Genomic DNA, 17,531 nt, shown 5'->3' with positions numbered 1-17,531 from the left:
GGTTGCACTGTGTCTTAGTTGCAACAGGCGGGCTCCTTAGTTGCAGCTCGCTGGCTCCTTAGTTGTGGCATGCGAACTCTTAGTTGCGGCATGCCTGTAGGATCTAGTTCCCTGACCAGGGATCGAACCCAGTCCCTCTGCATTTGGAGCGTGGAGTCTTAACCACTGCCCCTTTTTTTTTTTTTTTTTTTTTACTTTTCATTTTAAACTCAGTTGTTTCAGCAGTTCCAGAGTACTAGCTAGAGTTTGAGTTGTAACCTTGGTTTTCTTATCTATTAAACAAGGAATATAATAGTTCCTACCTCATAAGATTGTTCTGGGATTAAATCAGTTGATACATGTAAAGTATTTAGAACAGTGCTTGGCACAGAGACAGAACCCAGGAAGTGTTGGACACTATGAAAAAAGGGTAGCACAAGCATGAGTTGCCTGCCAGTGTTGGATGCTGACTTTAGAAAAACTATAGAATTTCCAATGAGTATACTTTTATCAGATGTTTTATGTTCCAAGTAGCTATCTAATCCCACTGAATTTGCTGCATTCTGCAGAATTTTCTTTGAGACTTTAGTGGTTAAATCTAGGGGAATTTCTAGTCTTGCTTTCTGAGAAGTATATTATCATTTTAGGAACTTTGGTAGTCTAAAAGAGTTGAATACAGGCCAAGCGTGGGCAGAGACAGTAAAAATGTTTGAGTCCTTAGTTGTGTCTTTTAAAATACATTTTCTAGACGTGGGGAATTAAGTGATCATTTTGGAGTAGGGTGGCAAGGTTGTATTTAAACCCCCTTCCCCAGTCAGGACTACTGCCCTGCACTTTCCTCTTGGCTGTCACTTTTCTGGGAGTGCATGAAGGCTTCTTTCCCTAGGCTATCTGGACTCTCTTCTAATACATGTTTTTTTCTTCCTGGGGGTGCCAGGAATTTATCTTAGTGTAATACCCTGCTTTTCCCCTTGGGTTCCTTTCTCCCCTCCTCATTTTTAAAATAAGCGTGCAAAGTCCACCATTTACTGATGTTTTTATTGTTGGTCACTACCAGGAAACAGGATTGACAAATACAGTGAGCACTGAGGAAGTGACAAAGTTTCAAATCTCAAAAAGCCCTAGTCATAATTGCATAGTTGTGACTAGTGTATGCTGGAGTATAACTTGTCTAGAGTTTATTATACTTTTTAATCTCTCTCCTAAATGGCCCCATAATAAGGTCTCTTACTCTTATTTAGGAGTCAGCCCCACCCAACCTTGTTTGGGGTGTTATTAGTGGTATCAAAAAACCTGGACTACTTAACTTGTAGGAGTGTCAGTCTTCCCATTTATCAAATGGGGATAAATGATTATACTTGATATAGTTGTGATAGGAATTAAATGAGTTAATGTATGTTTAGTTAATACATGGGTTTCAGCCAGCTCTGCCAAATATTACCTGTGTGGCCTTGAACCAGTCATTGGCCCTTCTGACTGACAACTTCTGTTCCCTATCTGGAAAATGGAGTTAATAAGACTTTCCTACCTAATTCACATGGCTGTTGTGAAGGTCAAATAAAATAATCTTATGAGAAAGCACTTTGCTAATTAACATTCTGTGCAAGTACAAAATAGACCTTAATCTAAGTTTGATTCAGATTGATACGCCTTTTGATTTAAAAGCATTCCCCTAGGTTTTCCAAAGCCTACTTCTAGTTTCTCTAGGTTTGGGTCCCCAAGGTCAAGAAGATATTTCCTTATCTGGCCTCCACAGATTAGCCTTTCTCTAAATGTCAGGCTACCCAGCACTGGCCTTATAGCTACTTCTTTGGCCAGTCCCTTCAACCACTTGAGAGAGGTTGCTACAATACTAAAATATTTTAAATGCACAGAAATATTAATAATTAATCGCCATCAAGGTAAGATGATAGTTCTCCCATTCTCACTCCCAGCCACTCTTATCAAGTCTAATAAAATACTGAAACTGCAGCTTCAAAGCCATTGCCTTCACTAGCACAAGGCTTAGTAATAACCTTTTAAGATATCAGTATGATTATGGTAGTAAGCAAGTGTTTATTAAATACCTTGATATGTACCAAGCATTATACCAAAAGTATGGGAGATTCCTCTCTGAAAAAAATTGTTATCCCGTTTGTTCTCAGTGGCTCTGAGGGTGAAGAAGGATGGGGAGGAAGTTAGGGGATGGAGTGTGGGAAGGTGAGACATTTTTGATATTACAACCAGGGGTGCTGCTGAACTTCTTAAAATGCACAGGCCAGCCCCCTGCCCCCATGTCAAAATGTCAGTAGTGCCAAGGCTGAGAAACCCTAGTTTAGAGGAACAAATACTATCTGTGGGAAAGATGTTCATTGCTTTCCCATCAGGATGAAAATACGTTATCGCTGTAGCTGATAGAATATCAGCATGTCATTTGGCCACCTTAAAGGGGGAGGCTGGGAGTTTGTCCAGGGGGTGCCCTGTATCCTGAGAAGGGGAACATGGCCTTAACTTCCTTCAGTGCTATATTCAGAAGCCAGAAGACACCGACAGAAAGTAAAGTAGTAACCTCATACTCCTACAGCTGACACCATTATTTCTCCTATCCCTCCTCTCCTTTTATGGAAAAATGCTGCTTATTAATCCTGCTGATTGTGAAAGAAGGAAGGTGATTAATTTTTCACTCTTATCAAGCAGCTGCTATAAGTTTACCTCCCTCCAATCATCAGCTAAATTGGTTTCATAAAATGGCTCTACCACAAATATAAGAAAACAGTTCCTTCTGTTTGAGTCATCCTTTTGAAATCGACCACAGGAGAACTCTAGCGTAGATGGAAATCTGTTTCATCAGAGATAGTATATGCAATCCACATATTTTTCACCATAAAGAAGCTTTGTAACATTTTCATGTTTTAAAACATTTTCCTTTTTTTCCCAGCACCTCTTATGCCTACTCACTTGCCCGCCAAAATAGGAGTGTTCAAAAGATTATGTAAACATCTTCCTAAGATCTGTTTTGTCCCTTGGTTAGTGTTTCTTTTGCTTCTTTTTATTTTTCAGGACAGGAATCTTGTACTTGTGTTTAGTATGTAGTAAGCAAGCAAAAAGGCTGTGTGCAATGTACAAAAAAAAGAAAAGTGTTATGTTGAGGGAGCAATTTGGACAAAGATTGGTTTCCCAGTTTTCCTTCTTAAGGTAAAACTGACAATTATGTATTATAGAGTCTTTCCTTTGCAAAGACTTGATAAGAAAACAATTGTATTTCACTGGCCTTTAAAGAACAAATGATTAGAATGTTGTATCAGTCAAATTAATGAGACTATTTCTAAGAAATATATTTTTTATGGCTAATTATTCGTGTTTTCCTTGCCGACACAAAAAACAACACTTCCAGAATATATTTCTTTTAAAAATTTGTTTAACTTGGGAAGGTCCCTGCTGATGAGAACAGCATGCTTAGTTTTCAAGGATCAAGCAAAGCTTCAAAGTAATAGATATTATAGAAAACAGCCTTATTAATATCTTAGCAAGGTTTTCTTTATCATTTTTTTCGAGTCTCATGTAGAATTAATGGTGCTATTTCATAGTCTTTGTGCTAGATCACCTTGGGATAGGACTGAATATATGGGGTCAGACCAGCTAACTTAATTGAATACCAACAGGTGGGGCCTGTGATTGAGGCATTAGAATATAAATACTTTATGTACATACCCATTTCATGTTCTCAGGAGCATGACTTCAGGAATTGATTTTGAAGAATTCTGTATATTATTCAGATTTCAAAACACAGAGATTATATGAAGAGAGTGAATGCAAGAGCACTATCTAGCTGCTGGGCTTTAGGATTATACATAACCAGTACTACTAAAGTATTTTATTACAGATTTTAGATTATTAGATACAGAAATAGAAGCCAAGTTTGTGTTCCTGTGATTGAAATTTTGATATCACTGATAAAATACCCCAATTCAGACCTTCTAAGGGACCTAACCAGAGTAAGAATAATTGGGAATATGTTGTTTTTCTTGGCTCATTTGGACAGCGGTTCTAGAAAGTATAGAATGGTGAGTATATGCCAGCCCTACTCTACTAATTGCTTGTCAAAGCTAAAATTTGTTCCTTTTGCTATAGAGGCAATAGGACTAAATCTATAGTGCCATGTGCACATTACTTGTAAATTCTTATGTTAGGACCAGATGGTCTCATATATATTTCCACCTCCAAAATTATCTTCATTTTACTTTAGTCCCTTCATCTTTAGAGTTGAGGAAACAGATTACTTTGTTCAAAGAGAGAGCTAGAACCGGAACATAGGCTAATACTTGCTAGCCATGCTTTAAACTAATATCAGCCAAATATGGACATTCATGTATCATTTTCAGATTTTTGCCATATATGTGTACTTACTAATCCTATTAATACTATTGAAATTGACTTCTTTAAATAAGTTCTTTTTAAGGAAATGTTTTGCTACTATAAATGAAAACCCCCCACTTCCTAAAAATAGAAAGTAATTCTAAAAAGGAATCTGAATCAAGACAAAGCAGTGTTATTAAAACTTAATTTAAATTTTCAATTCAATTAATTCTTGTTATTAAAATTTTAATTCTTGCTGTTCTCCGTCAGAAGTGTGTCAAAGCAGTGTTTTCATGTTTGACAGCAGTACCTTAATTGTCTAAGAAGACCACATTTAAAACCTCGAGTTAAGCTTCTGCTTAGCTTTTTAAAATGGAATGCTTCTTTAGGGGAGAAAAGATATGGATACATGTTCATATATTAAAATATGATACAGTGTAGATTAGATGGTCTTGTTATATGGAACTAAATTGTTTTTTAGTTAATTTTTCTTAAAACTTTTACATTTTTACATTGAAGGATTTAGTTAGCTTCACATCAGTTTCTTTTTCTAAATGGGGTATTTGATCAGTATAGTTTATTTTACTTAAGTGAACATTTCTGCACAAACCTAATGTCTCATAATTATGGTGCTATACCTATATATCGATTTCTGTAAACTTTGAACAATTTAATATATTAAAATCTGGTCATCAAAAGCAAATTCATCTGGGGAGATGAGAAGATTTTATAGCATATTTGAAGGAAATGTTTTTCTTAAAATAGTTCTTTACGAATGTTTCATTTCTTTAATTTAGTAAGCAACTTTAAAATTTACCAACAAAAAAGTTAGTGTGTTTGTCTGGATTGCTGGTCTAAATGTGTATGTCAGTTATAAGGGAATAAAAGGGCATCAAAAAAGCTAAGCCTTGTTTTTTTACTTGTTCTTATTCATTGGGCTACAAATATTCTGTGTTGCCTTCTCTCCAGAAGTGTTGCTGTACAAGCATATTTTACTGTAATGTAGAAAATGGCAAGTAGGCATTTTTCATTCATGAGTTGCCTATGAAACCAATTAGTGGAAGGATAAAACCAAGAGACTTTCATGGGTTAGCTAGAAAAGTTTTCTTGTGAAACCTTCATAACAGGGCTATCAGGAAGACCAGGGAGAGAATAGATATAGGAAGTACCTGGTCCCATTAAACTTCTGATAAAATAGACATCGTAGTATTGTGGGGATTATTTATTGTAGTGATTTTTCTAGCTTATCAGAAGTGCTAGTCTTTTGTTTTTCATACATGTGTCAAATTTACATTTTTAATTAAACTTTTTATTTTGACATAATTGTAGATTCACATGCAGTTGTAAGAAATAAGAGAGAGAGAGAGAGATTCTTTGTACCCTTTACACAGTTCCCTCCAATGGTAATAGTTGCAAAACTATATAGTACACTACCACAGCCAGAATATTGACATTGATAAGGATACAGAACATGTCCATCACCACTGTGGTTCTTTCCTGTTGCCTTTTTGTAGCCACGCCTACTTCCCTCCTACTCCCACCCCCTCCTTAACCTGTGGCAACCACTTACCTGTTTTCTGTTTCCATAATTTTGTCATTTCAAGAATGTTATATAAATGGAATCATATGTAACCTTTTGAGCTTAGATTTTTATACTCAGCATAATTCTCTAGAGAGTTGTCCATGTTGTTTCATGTACCAATAGTTTGTTCCTTTTTCTTGCTGAGTACTATTCCATAGTATGGGTGTACCACAGTTTAATCATCCACTCAGTAAAGAACATCTGGGTTGATTCCAATTTTTGGCTATTACAAACAAAGCTGCTATAAACATTTATGTACAAGTTTTGTATGAGCATAAGTCTTGATTTCTTTGCGAGAAATGCCCAGGAGTACAATATATGTATTACCTTAAATAATTGCCTTAAATATTTCCTTTACATACATTTGGAACTACATAGGACAGTGTTAAAATTTTTGCTTTGACCTTCAGACCTAATGCAGAAAATTCAAGAAAAGGAAAGCTTATTTACCCATATTTTTACTACCATGTTCTTTCTTCTTTTCTGATGTTCCAAGTTTTTTTTCTTATTTATCTTCTGTCTAGAGAATTCCCTCTAGCCATTCTATTAGAGTAGATCTGCTGGTGACAAATTCTCTTAATTTCCCCTCATCTGAGAATGTCTTGATTTCCCCTCCATTTTTGTTGGGTGTAGGAATCTGGTTGATAGTTATTTTCTTTCAGCACTTGAAAAGGGCCGCTTTCTTCTGGCTTCTATAGTTTCTGGTGAAAAATTAATTGTCATTCTAATTGTTTTTTCCCCATAGGTAAGGTGTAGTTTTTCTCTGACTGCTTTTAAGAAAATTTCTTTGCCTTTAGTTTTCAAAAGTTTAATTATGATGTGTCTTGGCATAGATTTCTTTAGTTTTATCCTGTGTGGGGTTTGTTCAGCTTCCTGAATCTGTGGTTTTGTTTCTCTTTTCAGATTTGGTGAGTTTCAGTCATTATTTCTTTGAGTACTTTTTCAGCTCCACTCTTTCTCCTTTCATTCTGGACTCTGGTGATACAAATATTAGATCTTTTGCTGTAGCCCCACAGGTCCATGAGGCTCTGTTTTTTTTTGTTTGTTTTTTGTTTTTTGTTTTCCAGTCTATTTTTCTCTCTGTTGTTCACACTGGGTACTTTCTGTCTTACAGTTCACTGATCCTTTACTACATTCCTTCCATTCTGGGTTGAGCCCATCCAATGAGCTTTATATATCTTCTGTTTCTTTGCAGAGACTTTATATTTTTTTCTTTGTTTGTTTGTCTATCCCAAACTTGTTTGTAATTGATTACTGAAACATTTTTATCATGACTGGTTTAAAATCTTTGTTAGATAATTCTCACATCTATGTCATCTAAGTTTTGGCATCTGTTGATTATCTTTTTGCATTGTTTTAATTCTGTCTAGTTCTTGATATAATAAGTGGGTTTTTTTTGAAACCTGGGCATTTTTGTATTAAGTTCTGACACTGGATATTATCCAGACCTTCTGTTTTCACTGGCTTTTCCTCACATTATTCTCTCAGGGGAAGAGGGGGAGCCTCTTTGTTACTGCCAGGTGGACATGGAAGTCCAGGTTCCCTCCTCAGCCTCCATTGACACCTGAGGGAAGGAGATCCTGCCGAGTCCAGGATGGAAGTCCAGCTCTAGACCACTCCCTGTCGTCTCCACTGACACCACTAGGGCAGAGGAGGGGGCATGTTACTAGCCAACAGGTTGGAAGTGCTGGCTTTCTACTTGACCTGCTCTGACACTACCTGTGGCAGGAGCAGGGCCAGGGGAGGTCAGGCCGCCTCATTATGGCCTCGTGAGGTAGAAGTCTGGGCTCCCGACTCAGGCCTTGCTGGTGAGGGTGGTGGTAGGGTCACAGTGTTATCTGTGGTGTTGGCTGCAGTAGAGCAGTTATTGTCAAAAGTTTTCTGTCTTGCTAAGGCTGCCGTTTTCTTGTTCCTTTGATTAGAGAGGCCAGACATTTGTCAGGTGTTTGTTTGTTTGTTTTTCTGTCTGCCAGTTGGCATTTCCAGGTTGCTAGATTCTTCAGCTCCAAGTCTGGGATTATATTAGGCAAAAAGAAAACCCAAAGAACTCACCACTGAGTTGTTCCTTGGACCCGGAGGCCCCTAACTATTCTGCCTTCTCTCTAGTTTTCGAAGTCTTCTTATGTATTATATATAATGTCCAGGGTTTTTAGTTGTAATTACCAGAAATAGTAGGGAAAATAATGTCTACTTCATCTTCCTGGAACCAGAAGTTGCTAAATTTACATTTTTAATGTATTTAAACGGTTATATCAAATATATAACCATTATTGGGGAAAATGTCACATACTTTATATATTATGTGATACTTTGCATAATATTGTGCTCACAAGGACTGCTAGAAAAGAACATCTTTATTTAAACTGAAATTCATTGTTCAAATTATTAATGACAACTTTTCCCCTCTAGGAAATAATGCAAAAGGTGTCCCAAGGCTCCTGACCAGTGAACAGAGATTTGAGAAAAACAGCCAAGCTCATGTTTTCTCCTGATCAAGAAAATCATCCATCCAAAGCACCAGTAAAATACGGTGAACTCATTGTCTTAGGGTAAGGTTTCTCCATCTGATCAGCATATAATTGAATGATATATGGTAACTTGAACATCTAGGTTAAAAGTACCCTTTTTTAGAATTTATAGCCTACCTATTTCCAAAGAGTATTTAAAGCTACAGAATAATATTACCAAATCAAGAAACTCTTTTAATGCTCATTTTAATATCATCTTTTATAAGTACTTAAATGCTACATAAACTCTGCCTCACCCTCACCCCTAGAAAGGACAAACCTTAAAGATGAAGTAAAAGAGGTATTTGTCTAAAGTCACATAGCCAGTCCATTTGTCTTTCCTGTCCCTTCTTTTAGAAAATTTGCCTCAGCTGACTTTACCAAAAATCCCCTCTCTGCTTAGGTCATTTCGTGTAGGTTAGTATTTATTTATTCCTTTCCCCTCTGAGGCAGTTGCTGCTTTGTGCTTATGGTCCTGTACTTGAAGAAAAGAGTTGTATAGACATAATGATATGATGATTCTGCAGCCAGGACCTTGCTACTTGTTTACTTCAGAAGTAATCTCATCCATTCAACTGACACAGATACAATCCGTGATTGAGGAATAGATGATTCCGTTATTTCAGTTTATTCAATCTAAACTTGCCACAGCTGTCAAAATGGAGACACAATGTTAGTCTGTTTACTAGAGATCTCAGAAACTAGAAATTGTGAAATTTACTTTCCCCCTACTGTTTCTCTCCTGCCTAAAAAGCAGCTCTAGACATTACAACATGTTTTAGAATCAGTTTGGTGCAAGTTCTTCTTTAAGTGAGAATGTGTCCATTGTTTCAGATAAGAAAGTAAGAAAAACCGGGGAGATAATATGGCATTACTGAGCTTGGCTGGAAGCCAGGAATCCTGGATTCCAGTGCTTATTCCAACACTGCTAGCTGTATGGCCTTAGGCAAGTCAGTTAACCATTCTGGGCCTTAGTTTCCTCTTCTGTAAAATGACAGTTAGACAAGATCATCTAAGGCCCTTTGAGATAAAAAAAAAAGCAGGTTTTTTCTCAAAAACAATTTAAAAGATTATAAACAATATAGTAACTATAATATTACAATTTCAAATCACATAGATTTTGATGTATTAATGACAAACAGCTTTTAACCACCAAAAGCTATTCAAAGTTAAATTCCTCAGGAAATTTGAGTCATTTGAAGACTTAGAATTTAAAATTTAGTATATGGTTTAAACTGGCTCTTTTAGCCCAGCAGTTTCTCAGTTAATCTTATCAGTAGTCGTTGTCTCTGTACCTGGCACTTGGTATCTTAAAATGCAAATAATGCTTCTTTTCAACCCTCTAGAAGGAGAAGTCAAGCTGCATAAGGTTGTCAGTTTCATGCTGTTGCTTTTTAAAACAGAGCTCTGAGCTGCAGGAACACAGTGTGGGAATAGAGAGCATATGTCCAGAAGAGGAACAAGGCAAGCTCTGGGTGGACAGTAGTGAGGGGCAGTGAGGAGCCCACAGTGGGTGGGCTGGGGCCAGCACAGCCTAGAACAGCAGACTTCATGCATTAGCTGCCAGACGCCACTCTGAACTTCCAGCAGGGGTTTTCTCCAGTAGAGTCAGAGTGTGTTACATTTTATAAAGGTTCAGTGTAATTTCTGTATCTGACGGTCTTTGAGTAAACTCCCTTCCCTTCCTTGTCAGACACTAACGTAGGCCATTTTACAAGTACATTCTCCTCCACCCTCAAAACTGTCCCCATTCCTTGCCTCATTTTCCCCCAGATTAACCAACTGTAAATAAGAAACCATCAAACCAAAGATTTTTGTCGGGCGGTGAGAAGATAGTACATGAAGAGAGGTGATTATTAAGCTACCGTTCATGCCGCAACGGTGCAGTAAAGAATGAAAAAGGAATGACAAACACCTGGATTCCAATTCTAGCTTTGCCAGTGTCACTTGTGTGACCTTCAGGAAATAACTTAATTCCTCTGAGCCTCTGAGGAGCTTAATTCCTCTGAGGGATAACTTAATTCCTAACCTGTAACAGTGGCTAGTGGTGCCAGTCTCGCAGTTTTTATGAGAATGGATTAAGTGAGGTGATGTGTGGAATAGAACCCACTAGTGCCTAGTACATAGTAAGCACCCAAATGTTTTGAACTTTTTTCCTATTAGTTCAGTCCTTGCTTCCTTGGCTTAGCTTTAGGGCATATATATGCTATCATGGAGAAATGGTCATAAGGTCTGAACAACAAAAGTATGTTTAACTACCACTTAGTTACACTCAGTCAGGCAGGTTTTGCTGACATCATGTGAATGTGAGTGTGTATATGCAAGTAGCTGAGACTTAAATCTAAAAATTCCTTATTTCAGAAGTTCAGCTATTAATAAAGTGTTTGGTTCATAGTTAAAGGAGATTATATTGTACTTTTAAAGGTTGTATTAGCACATGCAAACTCACCTTTTTAAAAAAAAGAATGAGTCACATGAAGTCAGATATGCCATTAATCAGCTCTTGATTATCTTGAATAAAAGAGGGAAGGAAAATATAGATAATTCACAGCTGTGTGTAATCCAAAAGGTGCTTCTCTGTGACTTCGAATGTCACCAGAAAGAATCTCATTTTGTTTCACACTCAGGCAGCTGGTCTGAGGATCAGCAATTGCTAGAAGTTAATTCCAGACACTTATAATCTGCTAATACATAATGAATTGGGGATTGATCCTCTAAGACGAAGTGTAAAACATTTGTTTTAGAATTGTGTGGTTCTTACATGAGATCCCCTAAACTTTTTTCTCCTCCATCAGGTATAATGGGTCTCTTCCAAACGGCGATAGAGGAAGGAGGAAAAGTAGGTTTGCTTTGCTTAAAAGACCTAAGGCAAATGGGGTGAAGCCCAGCACTGTGCATATCGCTTGTACTCCTCAGGCTGCAAAGGTAAAAAAAAAAAAAAAAAAAAACCAAAAAATAAAAACTAAATAAATTAACTTGGAGAAATTGAAAGACTTGTACTTGCTGTTTATATTCTCTAGCATTCCCTTCACATTCTGTACCAGAAGTTTCCTTTTGTTTGGGTGGGAGAAGACGCTTTGGAGATAGGATATCTGAAGAACTGCCATCTGGAAGAGCATAGGACTTTTTTTTTTTTTTATGACAAACTGGCACCAGTGGGTGGAAATTAGAAGGGAATAATTCCTTTTTCTTATTAAAAAAGTGGGGTGGGGTGGGGCCAGGGCTTTATGTAGTATTTGGAATTGTGAAACTCCCCTGAGAAGTAGGGCATCCTGCTATAACCAGAGAGACCCCGCCTGGGCTGGGCAGGGAATGTGGTTCATAATATTTGTATTCAGGTACTAGAAGCATGTTTGGATGGGGTGATTTTTTTAACTAAAGATCCTATGGATGCTCTTGTTTTTATTTATTTTTTGTTTTATGATCCTCATGGCTTTTAGCATACTGCCTTGAACACAGTAGACCTCAATAATTATTAAATTGAATCAAAGCTATGAAAGCAAATACCCAATTGTGTCTATAATATAACTTCTCAATCTCCTGGACTATTTAATGCTTCTCACCCCCTTTTTATTTCCCAACCAAGATCTCAAGAAGCTGGGCCACCATTTCAGGACCCTTGGGCTTTTCCTAGACAGTAAGGGGGAGTTTCAGATCTTTACATTTCCTGTGAATTCCTCTACTTCCAATTTTATAACAGACTGAATTTGATACTGTGGTGAATGAATAAAAATTACAAAGAGTTCTTTGACTTCTGGAAGTGTATGTATCTTTAGCTAAGCAGCCCCAGAATGTACATTAATATTACACCATCTGAGGTATATTTTTGTAGGTTTAATAAACGAGAGAGAAATTGGCATACAGTGCCTTGCTCTAGGTCACAGCTCTGGTCCCTGAAGTCAGTTGGATTTTTGGCTTTGTTTTATATCCAGTGTGGTGTCTAAACAAGAGTTCTCATGCCTTGAGTAGTCTCCTCTTTCACTGTTCGAGAACCAGTGAATGTAGAAAAGGGACAGTTTCTTTTAGGTGTTTCTTTCTGCTCCTTTGCAGAGAAGGGATGTACTGATAAATAATAAGCAGGTGGTGGAGTGGAAGGCTTATTGATCCAATCTGAGGAGCTTCTTTCCAGTATTTCCCCACAGAAGTGCTCTTGACATTTTGGGTATGCCAATTCTTCTTTATGCAGGACTGTCCTACATGTTGTAGGATATTTAATATTCTTGGTCCCCAGCCACTAAATGCCACTTAAGCCCTCAAATCATTGTGACAGCCAAAACTTGCACCTACGTATTTCCAAATGCCCCTTACACAGCTAATATTACCTCTGGTTGAGACCCACTATCAGAAATCTTTCTGATCCTTACTTCTATAATTTCCTTTTCTGTACTTTTCTTCATATTTTTACTGTCATGCTCCTAATGTTTTCATTGTTGGCTCCTTTTCATCTTTACTAGGCAACAAGAATCTTAGGGGTCAAAAATTGACATTTTCCTCTTTCAATTTTGGAGGGATGTGGTAATGAGGTCATGAAGAAAACTAATTGTTTAGTCTGGCAGTCATCTGGGATGAGTGGCTAAACCCTGCCTTCCAGTCCAGTGAGAACTTGACATAGTTCTTATTCTCAATCTACGAGTAGGTCTAATAGTTTAAAAAACAAACAAACAACAGAAAAAAACCAGGGCCTAACAATCTCAAAGTACACAAAACCTGTGTTTTTAAATCCCTTTAGCCATTGAGAATTAACTTCCAAAATACTGAGCAATTCTTTCATTGAAAAATCAGCTGCTTAATGCTGAGTTAAAATAATTATAGGTTTTTAAACCTTTAAAACCATTTTGTAATGTTTATGAACACATAAATGTGTAGTAAAACATGTTAAGCACGTGCATGGGAGTGACCTACACTGCACTCTTGAGATTCAGTACCTCCACAGAGAGAGGGGAGTAGGGAAGGACATGTAAGCAGCCTTCATTATATCTGCAGTTTAATTTCTTTTAAAAAATCAGAAGCAAAAAATGGCATTAGTAAGAATGATAAAGCTGGGTAGTTAGTACCCAGGTGTTTGTTTATTCTCTTTGTATATTTGAAAATTTCACGATCTTAATTATCTTAAAACTATGGTTTTAAGGCTTTATCTATTACAGATTAGCTACAAATTGAAACCAAGTAAAATTTTATAATGCCAAAGTTCTAATTAAGAAAGTTTTTTCATTTAGCCTCTTTGCTGCCTATAATCATTCTTCTGTGTCTTTCTATCTGTTTTCCTTTTATGCAACCTGTTTCCACTTCCTTTGTGCAGGTTTTTCTCCCTCTGCTATTATCGTCAACTCATATACATAGAAAACGCCTGAAAACAAAACTGAAAAGTTCTTTTTAGCAATGTTTTTAGTTTGGCATAAGTCAGAAGTACAGTCATAAGCGTTGTATCCATTTCCTTTGGTATGTTTAATCATTCTATGAATTTTTCTGTATCTAGCCCAGCATATGGCAAATATTTGTCATCTATAGAGTCACAGAATGGCTAGGAAAACCAATTATCTCTGCTTATTTGTTAACTTTAAACCTCTTTGAGTTACTTTAAAAATAAGATTCCTCTTATCTTGCAAGATTTTGTATTTTCTCCTTATCGGAGCACTACTGAGTACTGCTTTCAGTTTCTACCTGGGATTTGGTTTCGATTACCTTATAATTTAAAATACTTATAATGGAGACTCAGATTGTATAATGTTTTTATACAGTGAACTTATGTTCTTACTCTATAATTGCTTCAGTGTACAGGCATACCTCAGATATATTTTGGGTTCAGTTCTAGACCACCACAATAAAGCAAATCACAACAAATTTTTTTGGTTTCCCAGTGCATATAAAAGTTATGTTTAGGGGCTTCCCTGGTGGCGCAGTGGTTGAGAGTCTGCCTGCCAATGCAGGGGACACGGGTTCGAGCCCTGGTCTGGGAAGATCCCACATGCCGCGGAGCAATTAGGCCCGTGAGCCACAATTACTGAGCCTGCGCGTCTGGAGCCTGTGCTCCGCAACAAGAGAGGCCGCAATAGTGATAGGCCGCGATAGTGAGAGGCCCGCGCACCGCGATGAAGAGGGGCCCCCACTTGCCGCAACTAGAGGAAGCCCTCGCACAGAAACAAAGACCCAACACAGCCATAAATAAATAAATTAAAAAAAAAAAAAGTTATGTTTACACTATGCTGTATTCTACTAAGTGTGCAATAATAGCATTATGTCTAAAAAAAATGTATATACCTTAATTTAAAAATACTTTATTGCTAAAAAGTGCTAACGTCATCTGACAATGCAGAGTTGGCACAAACCTTCAGTTTATAAAAAAAAACGCAATATCTGTGAAGCATAATAAAATGAGGTCTGCCTGAATTCTTCCGCATCCCACTTAACCTAAGAAACCACTGTCACAGCTGAGGTTACGGAAGTTATTAATCTCTACCCTAAATTTCAGGGGGAAGATATGTTACACACATAATAAAAAGATGACCTTTCTTTTTTTATGAAAAGATTATCTATTTTGATTGACCTACCTGCTAATTTTTGCTATTGATCTTTCCTTCCTTAGGCAATAAGCAACAAGGACCAGCATAGCATATCATACACCTTGTCTCGGGCCCAGACAGTGGTGGTTGAATATACTCATGACAGCAACACTGATATGTTTCAGGTATTGTAACATCTACATTTTTTTTTTAAAGTTAAAAACCTGTTGTAAGTGACTTTTGCTGTGGTCTGATTAAGATTTGTCATATTTTAGTGCGTTTCATTAAAATATATATTGATTTCTAAACCCCATATATAGAAGTCCATGTAGCATGGTTAAAAGATGGGCTCTGAAATCAGAATTCCTGGTAAACATTACTTAGTTACTCTCTGCCTCTGTTTCCTCCTATAAAGTGCAGATAATAGAAATTCCCTCAGATGACTATTAGGAGGCTTAAATGTGTTAATACCTATAAAGTCCTCAGAACTGTGCCGGGTACCTGGTAAACACTTAGCTATTAATATTGGTAGCTATAATAATTGTTAGCTATTATTATCTAAAAAAAGGAACCAAGAGATATTTTGTACACATTTATGATTTTTTTTTTGCTATTACTTGTCACCTTCCTCTCTAGGCAACTGAAACTACAGGCAGTTTCTAACTGTTCACATCATATATGTGGAGTCAAACTTGCTTCTCAGCACATGTTTGGTCAAAGCTATTGGCGATAACAGTTTTTATTTCTCTCATTCTTTGTACCAATCCAGTGCTGATGGTTTTATAAATTGATAGATGATGGAAAAGCTAAACCCAAAGACGTAAGCAAAATTCATGATATCTTCTCCCTTAATATTGGGTTTTGTAAGGCCTTGCGCTTTTTTGAAACAAATGGGACATAAAGTACCTAATAATGTTGTTCTTATACTTGTAGTCCCAGTGACTTTTCAGTTTTTCTTTATTTTACAAGAATTAAATGAAGATGAATAAGGCCTGGAGGTGTCTTTGCTGTAGTCAGTAACAAAGTATTTCTTTAAAGTCACTCTCCCCCACATCCTTTTAATGGAATGCTGAATTTTTTAGAACAGTAGAAATATTTTTAGTTCCAAATGTCTGAGACCGTTTTCTTTGGATATCATATTCTTAAAAATAAAGGGACATCCAATGTTACATTTTTTAACCAACAAATTTCCCCCTAACACTATCCAAACTAAATAAAGACTTTGTACTTGGTGGCAGGATAAAAACACTGAAGAATTTTATCTAAAAGTGTACTGATATAAGGAATTCTTAAAGCTCAACTATGCAAAGAATGACTTAAGAGTCGTCATCTTTGTAAAGGGTCAATATTTTTTCTTAGTAATGGTATTCTTTAATTTTTTATGATACTACTTTATAACAAAGACATTAATGAACTGATTTCTAAATGTTTACTTTAAAACTCTGTGACATTTGTCACTTTTGCCATCTCTTCCACTGATTTCCTTTTTTCTTTTCAACATTCATCTTCCAAAATGAAATTAATTTATACTTGCTAGACCTTTGAAGATGTTTAATTCACTGACACCTCACCCAGCAGAACTTCGTTCTAAGAACCTTGTCTCTCTGAAATATGGCCAAGAACGAGGAAGAAAACAAAAAGGACACCTAGGCATATAAAATAAATGCCACAAAGTCCATGCACTTTTCCCTGCTCCCTGGAGAATCCCTTAGGCCATCACTGGGAACCTTTTGAAATACTGTTCTTTGAAGTTTGGTTATTTGATTTCTCAACCCATGGCAGAATTAGAGTAACTAGTTAGAGGAGGGGTATGCTACTAGAGGCAAATATGCCCAACAGCAAGAAATGGTAGCTGACAACCTGACAGAAGAGACACAAGAATCCTGTGAATTATACATAAGACCTCAAAGCACGGCTTTGTAAACCTTTAACATAAGGATCAGCGTTCCTCTACACCTTTATAGCACCTGAAGACATAAGTGCAGTTCAGCTTAATATAAATGGTATTCATAGTGTAATGTCCTGGAGTCATCATAAAAGATTTACTTTTATGTTCATTATACTCTGTTAGGGAAACTAGAATAATACATGGTAGACATATTTCTGTCCAAAGGGGTTAAAATTAAAATCTGCAGCCACCTAGAAATCTCAGCCATCCTAAACTCTTCATTCCCTGAGGGTTTCATATATTCTGGGTTGTAAGTTCCTACTAAATTTTATTGCTCTAAGTGATTACTACATCAGAGGAAATGTGACAGATTGGTTTTCAAGGGTATAGATGCCCCAGAGTTAAGTATGATAAGTTTGAGCATTAGAAATTTCAGAGGCTTAATGATTTCACCTTACTGTTTGTGCCTTTCTTGAGTGGATTTTCCATTGTGTTCCTTTGAATAGGTTTATAGATATTTGTTTTTCCCTTAGATTGGTCGGTCGACTGAAAGTCCCATTGACTTTGTAGTAACTGACACAGTTCCTGGAAGTCAAAGTAATTCTGATACACAGTCAGTGCAAAGCACCATATCAAGATTTGCCTGTAGAATCATATGTGAACGGAATCCCCCCTTTACAGCACGGATTTATGCTGCAGGATTTGACTCATCAAAAAACATCTTTCTTGGGGTAAAAAGC

The 17,531-nt window shown here is 36.9% G+C and overlaps 1 protein-coding gene across 1 annotated transcript in view; it reads left to right on the top strand.

Moving 5' to 3' along the window:
* Window positions 1-17,531, top strand: part of PELI1 (pellino E3 ubiquitin protein ligase 1) — a 50,300-nt gene that overhangs the window by 29,577 nt on the left and 3,192 nt on the right. The window contains exons 2-5 of the mRNA XM_061210500.1: window positions 8,306-8,445; window positions 11,199-11,328; window positions 14,987-15,088; window positions 17,325-17,522. Coding sequence (XP_061066483.1) covers window positions 8,375-8,445; window positions 11,199-11,328; window positions 14,987-15,088; window positions 17,325-17,522 — 501 coding nt within the window. The 5' untranslated portion in view covers window positions 8,306-8,374. The remainder of the gene's footprint in view (window positions 1-8,305; window positions 8,446-11,198; window positions 11,329-14,986; window positions 15,089-17,324; window positions 17,523-17,531) is intronic.

This window comes from Eubalaena glacialis, chromosome 14, assembly GCF_028564815.1.
Source record: "Eubalaena glacialis isolate mEubGla1 chromosome 14, mEubGla1.1.hap2.+ XY, whole genome shotgun sequence".
NCBI classification, from domain to species: domain Eukaryota; kingdom Metazoa; phylum Chordata; class Mammalia; order Artiodactyla; family Balaenidae; genus Eubalaena; species Eubalaena glacialis.
Note: the sequence above shows the minus strand (reverse complement) of the source record. Positions and strands in the feature narration are given on the sequence as shown.